General features: G+C 54.1%; 1 protein-coding gene across 1 annotated transcript in view; it reads left to right on the forward strand.

The window, feature by feature from the left end:
• LOC119111245 (kinesin-like protein KIF9) overlaps positions 1–7,547 on the forward strand; it is a 43,440-nt gene that overhangs the window by 27,825 nt on the left and 8,068 nt on the right. The window contains exons 8-10 of the mRNA XM_037235065.1: positions 5,342–5,518; positions 7,175–7,317; positions 7,369–7,516. Of these exons, the coding sequence (XP_037090960.1) occupies positions 5,342–5,518; positions 7,175–7,317; positions 7,369–7,516 (468 nt within the window). The remainder of the gene's footprint in view (positions 1–5,341; positions 5,519–7,174; positions 7,318–7,368; positions 7,517–7,547) is intronic.

Below are 7,547 nucleotides of genomic sequence, written 5' to 3' on the forward strand. Positions count from 1 at the left end.
AGATGAACTTATCTCTGGAAACCAGCAAATCGTTCTTTTAAACATGACTTAACAAACCAGACTGCCTGCAATAGCCTTCCTTGTCAGAGCCGGTAACATACCCGTTTAGCCGATTGTGTCGTCGATTTCGTTCGGATGCAAACTGGAATTGCGAGCGGAGCTGGTGCTTATCCAATGAACGTCGCGGCAGGAGTCGGCTGTCGCCACCAAACCCAAATGTGACCAAGCAGCTTTATCGCACATCGCAGACTTACGTGTCAGCTTGAATCGTGTCTGGCGCAGGTGTCGTAAGTACTGATTGTGCACCGGACTGGGGATAAATACAGTGCATACATACACGTGAGAGTCTTGAACGCCTACCAAAGTAGCTTTCTAGGCTCACCTTCCATAGAAGGGGCAGAAGATCAAGATGATGAAAGCACTCCATCGACCCCGCTAGATATAGCACCAGGACCATCGTCAGTGTATGTCGCAACTTTGCAGACTCTCAACTCAATCAGGATTTTTTGGGGAGGCTTTTTCTCTGCAAGGGCCATAAAACAAGCAAATGCTGCTTTCTGCCACTGAAAGGAGCATTTGCTCATAATTGCACGGCAGCGAAATCGCCCCTTTGTGATCTGGAGGGGCCCAGTGACACCTTGCGAGCTGGCTACGCGCCAATACGTGTACTTGGACCAGCCACGTAGACAAATGTTTTCGCAAGAGAGGCGAAAGTCCAATTTTTCCAAAACATTGCGACGTTGGACTTATTCCTTCCCAATTGCCCGGTTTTAAGTGTAAACATTTTGGCCGAGGGCAGTGGAGGGCATGACCCCATTAGCCCTCTTTTTTTTACTACATCCCTGACTCAGACTATGAGAGATCTGGTACTGCCAGTCACAACCCTGATAAGCAAGAAATCAACTGTTTTGACCAGACGTCGTATTGCGAGCAGCATGTTTGCCACGCAAAGACAATCAATTTTACTGACCCAGCTGCCGAGGCCTGACACAGGTCTTCAGTGTCATATCTAACCTAGCTGCCGAGGTCTGACACAGATCTTTAGTGCTATATCTAGCCTAGCTGCCGAGGTCTGACACAGATCTTCAGTGCCATATCTAATCTAGCTGCCGAGACCTGACACGGGTCTTCAGTGTCATATCTAACCTAGCTGCCGAGACCTGACACAAGTCTTCAGTGTCATATCTAACCTAGCTGCCGAGGTCTGACACAGATCTTCAGTGCCATATGTAATCTAGCTGCCGAGACCTGACAAAGGTCTTCAGTGTCATATCTAACCTAGCTGCCGAGACCTGACACGGGTCTTCAGTGTCATATCTAACCTAGCTGCCGAGACCTGACAAAGGTCTTCAGTGTCATATCTAACCTAGCTGCCGAGGTCTGACACAGATCTACAGGACGCTTTGAACACGGCAAACCATGGCTTCTGCAGGATGCGAGTAACCTATCCCGAAAAGGCGCGGACGCTCACACGACTAAGGGTGGGCATCCGTCCGGGTTTCTGTGCCGCCTGTACACAGGGTGTCCTAAGCATAGGGTCAGGCTCGGATGTGTTAAGGTGATTTCCGAAAAGTGTTGAATGTTTGTGCTTTACCCACGAATATTAATGAGGCACGATGAGGTTGTGCTTTCCATTAAAAACAAGCAATGCGTAAACAGCACAATGGCGCACTTCCGGATGCAAGCCAGGTTTTTTTTTAGTGCGGGGCGGGGGGGCAGAGCTTTGAGTGACGATTCACCACGCTGGTTTTTATCCTTCTGTTGGGAACTATCTACATCTACGGAGTTAAAAGAGCGCCGGCTTAAGGGGGGGGGGGGGGGGAAGGGGCGCCATCCATCGTTGGCTGCACCTCTGGCGGCACCACGCAGCCTAAACTAAATAAAAGCAGTGTTTAGCAGACTGGTGAGGTGGCAATGATTCAGCTCAGCGTTTGTCTTCATCTCATCCCACGTCTCCGCGTCACGTCAAGCCTAGAATTGGTGCATAACTTGTGTGCAATACACATCCCTTCTCCGAGAGGGGCGGCCCTGATGTGAAAATGTGGAAGGAGGATACAGCACATGACCTCAGTCAATGGTGCCTGAAATGCTGCTGATTCCAGCAAAACCAGCAACCACGATCACTAATTTTAGTCATCTTTAATAATATTAATCGTCACACTATCTTTTAATATGCTAAACGCAAACGGTCTTAAGTCACTGCGGACGGTGAGGCATTCAGGATCTTTCCTAGAAACGGCCAAATCGAGTTGCTTTCAAACGAGAGGCTCCTCTCTAGGGGCCCTGTTTCGTGACTGAAAGGACCTTTTTAGGCTTGAGATACTATTTGGAGGCCTCGGGACCGTTTGTATGCATTAAAAGCCTTTTGGGCGTTTCAACTGCAAGGGCATACTACGACCGACAGCTCCAGTGGGCCCAGTCATCCCAGGGGGCGAAGGGGGCACGGCTCCGAAGCTTCGCTTGCTTACGCCACAGATTTTAAGGTGGCCGTGTCAAGCACTACCGGCTGGTCGCAGCGCCAAATAGCAGAGTCATACTGGGCATGATTGTACGAGGCACGCGTTCAACACTCGGAAACAGTTGCGAGGGTACGCAGGTCCGGTGGCTACTGACACCACCCGTACTTGCCATCTGTTTTATGGGGGAGATGGAGAGATAGACATTGGTGGGATTTCCTTCCTAAGATCTACTGGCCCTACTTTTCTGCGCATCATGTATTTTGATTACACTAGAGGCACTTGGGGTGGACTTTCCGGTTGCCCTACAGTAGTCTTTCTGCAACTCCATGAGGATTCCAATGATTTTTTTATATTCCGAACAATGGTTCAGCAGCAGAGGTTGTTTTGTAAAACTGCCGGATCATGCAATAGTGGCCAAAAATGGCATGGAACACATGCTTTGGAAAGCCAGCAGTCGGCAATTAAAGCCCGATTTGCAAGTGAACAAAGGCATACATCAGCGTCATTTTTATCACGACGCTGAATGTGTTGCTGGGCCACCACGCTGGCCTCTGAAATTCGGGATATGTAGAGCCTTTGCGGAACTGCCGCCGAACCTGAACCGTTAGCGTGAGCCCAGAGAATTGGACCGGGTGTCAGCCAGGCGCTGCGTGCGCTGACATGACATGCGTCAATGTCATCGGAGAAACGCCAGTGTCAGGCCACGGGCTCTCGTTGCCACGGAGACCGGCACATAGGTTAGGTGCGATCAATAAAACGGTATAGATGAAGAAACTTCCGTGTAAAGACACGGGTTATTCAGAGAGTTCGTTCAGAAGCCTGTACATTCACAACGTGGGCACAGTGAGTGGCGAAGTAGCCAGCTTCAGCGAACCGCCCGGGGCGTTGGATGGCAGAAGCGATTCGCCCCGTCTATACCGAAGGAGTGCTGCAGGGTAAAGGTTATATTTATTTACCAAAGATGGAGGGTTTCCGACCTACCTATCGATTCCGTCACCCCTGGCACTAGTGGGATGAAATTTGGAACATTGCACAGACGTTTGAAATGCATATTTACAACCGAGCGAGGATTCATCAAGTATTGTCTTCAACAGCCAATCAGATACGTTCAAATGTTATCAAAAGCCATTCACGCTTTTCACCTAATCATGGTCATTGCCAACCAAAGTCAGATATCTGTCATGGACTGCCAGATCGGCCTTGTTTCGAGGGCTGACAGCTCGGACAGGCAGGAGCCAGCTGACTGCGTCACGACCTCACTCAGTGGCGTGCTGCTGGCCGACATGGAGCCACGGTATGGGCGGCCTCGCGGTTTACAGGCACAGCGTCGGCACTTTGCGTGAGGACGGATGTCACAGCATGACAATCGTTTGGGGGAAATTGGACAAGCGATTGACAACAACGGTCCTATCAGCGACATAACCAGCACACGCCCAGGGCGGAACAAGGTCCCAGAGATGGTCTCCTCCAGGTGGGGGGTCTCTAATGACGTCAAGCTGGCCGCCCAGGGCGCAGGAGCGCGCGCGTCCTTGGTAGCTGACGATAGCAGCCAAACACGGCCCTCTGGTCCAGCGGCTCCGAGGTTCGCCGCTGGATCTACACCGCTGGCGTCCTGACGGTGTGGTAAACCACCAGCTTCGCCCTGACGTCCGGGGTGTCTGATCATCCCCACCCTCGCCCGGCTTCGGTGCGTGTGAATTATCTTGACTGTTGCCCGGCTTCGGTGTGTGCGAATTATCCCGACTGTCGCCCGGCTTCGGCACGTGCGAATTATCCCGACTGTCGCCCGGCTTCGGTACGTGCGAATTATCCCGACTGTCGCCTGGCTTCGGTACGTGCGAATTATCCCGACTGTCGCCCGGCTTCGGTGTGTGTGAACTACCCCGACTGTCGCCCGGCTTCTATTTGTGTGAATTATCCCGGCTGTCGCCTGGCTTCGGTGTGTGTGAACTACCCCGACTGTCGCAAGGCTTCGGTTTGTGTGAATTATCCCCACTACTGCGAGGCGCCGGGTCTGTCTGAATTATCCCCAGTGTAGCCTGGCGCCGTGACGAGTGAAATTATCATCATTCTTACCCAGCGTCGGATCCGTGTAAATTATCACCGGAATCGCCCGCGCGCCGGCTTGGCCGAGTTACCCTCGGTGGCGCCGGGCGCCGGCTCCATCTGAACATTCCCCAGTGTCGTCCAGCGGCGGGTCCGAATCCGCCATCTCAGAGCTGTACCTCAGAGCCTCAGAGCCGCGACGTCTGACTCAGAGGCGCGCTGTTTGTTTTGCCGTTCTGCGCAGTTTGCGTTGCTGCACTGGTCTGAGCTGGGCTCGGTGAACTGCTCGCTTGAGTTGCCCCGGGAACCTAGCCTGCGAGAAAAGTGTGCGGCTCTGTGCACCGCTGCCCGGCGCGGGCATTGGAAACTTCTGATTTGGGCAGGCCACAGGGCACCGAGCCCCGCCCACGCAAACATGGAGACGTCACAGGGTAGCGAGAAGCATCGAACACTGAGTCTTGCCCATTCGAACATCGAAACACCCAGGCGTGGTAAGAGGCCTCGAACACTAAGGCTTGTCTATGCGAACATCGAGACACCCTAGCGTAGCAAAAAGGCTCGAACGCTGAGACTCGTTCAGGTGAACACTGCGACCTAGTGGCGTAGGTACGGTTCATGACCTTGAAGACTCAAGCTTCACATCCCTACCCCTACCCCCACCTCGGCTCCCCGTCGAGCTCATGACTGACCTGCATCGGCGGCACATTCAGGATTTCCTTGCCATCTATGATGAAGCGCCCGAATTTTTCGGTCCGACCTGCGGCCCCGCCGCTTCCCTCCCGCGTTCCTGCTTGACTGCGCCCCTGCTGAGCCGCCTGCTGTGTTTGCCCCCGCAGAAGGACCTGGTGAGCCTGCCGCAGGAGCTGTTCATGCAGGACATGATGGCGCGGCGCGCGCCCAAGCTGCACGGCGAGCTGTCGCACCAGGAGCGCGCCACGGTCGAGCAGCAGGTGCAGCTCTACCTGGACGGCCAGCTCGACAACATCCAGATCGTCAGCGTCAAGCAGATCGAGGTGCGGGACGCGCGTGGTACGCCTGACTCCGCACGCCGATGGCTTTGTTTGTCCCCTTGATGACCCCCCACCATGACTTACGGGACATCAATTGATATAGCACCAGGCATATGTAATGCAATGAATCGATACCGTCCCATCACATGTGGCCTGGGTAACACCGTAAATGGGCGCAAGGCGCCGTCCACCGTCGGTATGTCCGCAGTTACGTTTGGCGGACCATGGAAGGTCTTATGGAAATGTCTTGACATGCACTATAGATAGGCGTTGTTTAAGTGCGCCCGTCCATGCACTGCTGTCATGAACGCCGCCGTAACAACCGCTTCACTGTGAACACGCATGGAAGGAGCTCATGGTGACTGGTCAACTTACCGGGTTTGTTTTAATGGATTTCGAACACATGAAACCAACAGTCCCAAAATGTCTTGCAAGTCCGTCAAGGATTGACATCTCTCATTGTCATGTATAATGCAGCGTCAGTGTCAAGCGTAACTCAGTGTCGGTGTCATGAGAAACTTAGTATCGGTATCGCGTGTCACGAGTATCTGAGTATCAGTATCGTGTGGCGCCCAGTGTCAGTGTTATGCGTAGCTCAGTGTCACTGCCGTGTCCAATTCACCGCCAACGTCGTGTGTCACTGACATTGCCAGAGATGTGTGGCCCCTATTGGCAGTGTGTATTATTTGCACTGGTTGTCGGTTCTGTAGCGAAACCAGTGTTAGAATGTCTTGCAGAAAAGCCCACAAGAAGTTCAATATCAGTATCGAGTGTAAATCAGTGTCAATAGCACGTGAAGTTCAGTGGCACTGTCACGTGTACGTCGATGTCAGTGATTGGGCGTCACATCTCACGATCCCTCCAGATATCTAGCACAGCGCCCGCTCCATGCGTGACCGCTCAACGATGTATCGTAATGTTAACACCGTGCGCAGATGTCAGCATCAGGTGTCTGTGTCACTGTGTCAGTCGTGCAGCCCAGTGTCAGAGTAACTCTGAGCACGGTGCGGTTATGATATCACCTTGCATCAGTGGCGTCACATGTGCTTCTCAGCATTATCAATTTGTTTAACTTGGTAGGGGTGCAGTAGGGCAGAGTTGTAACTTAATGCCAGTGGCATGTGCAGATGTGTGTGGATGTTGCGGGTAACACTGTCATCGCCTTGCACAGCTGAGTGTCAATGTCACGGGTAACACTGACATTGCCTCGCACAGCTGAGTGTCAGTGTCACGGGTAATACTGTCATTGCCTTGCACAGCTGAGTGTCAGTGTCACGGGTAACACTGCCATTGCCTTGCACAGCTGAGTGTCAGTGTCACGGGAAACACTGCCATTGCCTTGCACAGCTGAGTGTCAGTGTCACGAGTAACACTGCCATTGCCTTGCACAGCTGAGTGTCAGTGTCACGGGTAACACTGCCATTGGCCTTACACAGCTGAGTGTCAGTGTCACGAGTAACACTGCATTGCCTTGCACAGCTGAGTGTCAGTGTCACGGGTAACACTGCCATTGCCTTGCACAGCTGAGTGTCAGTGTCACGGGTAACACTGCCATTGCCTTGCACAACTGAGTGTCAGTGTCACGGGTAACACTGCCATTGCCTTCACAGCTGAGTGTCAGTGTCACGGGTAACTCTGCCGTTGCTCCGCACGTCGCAGGCGGTGCTGGAATCGGTGAAGACTGTCCAGCTCCAGCGGGAGGGCGCGTTGCGGGCCGAGGTGACCGCCGACATGCAGCAGCAGATGCAGCAGCAGATGCAGCAGCTGCAGCAGCAGCTGGCCGCCGGGCAGCAGCCGGCGGCGTCCACCGACCACCGGCCGAGCCTGCCGTCTCACGGCCGGGAGCGCGGCAGCAAGCGCAAGACCAGCCGCGGCCGCGTCAACCGGGAGCCGGCCGACGACGACCGCACGACGACCGGCGAGCGCAGCCGACGTGACGAGCGGCAGGTGTCGGCTGGCGCCGCCGGCGCGGATCAGAGCGGGCCCGGCTTCGGCGCCGGCGTGGCTGACGGGCGGCCGGCCGCCGCTGCCG

Source organism: Pollicipes pollicipes, unplaced genomic scaffold (assembly GCF_011947565.3).
Source record: "Pollicipes pollicipes isolate AB1234 unplaced genomic scaffold, Ppol_2.1 Scaffold_7261;HRSCAF=8764_pilon_pilon_pilon, whole genome shotgun sequence".
Taxonomy (NCBI): Eukaryota; Metazoa; Arthropoda; class Thecostraca; order Pollicipedomorpha; family Pollicipedidae; genus Pollicipes; species Pollicipes pollicipes.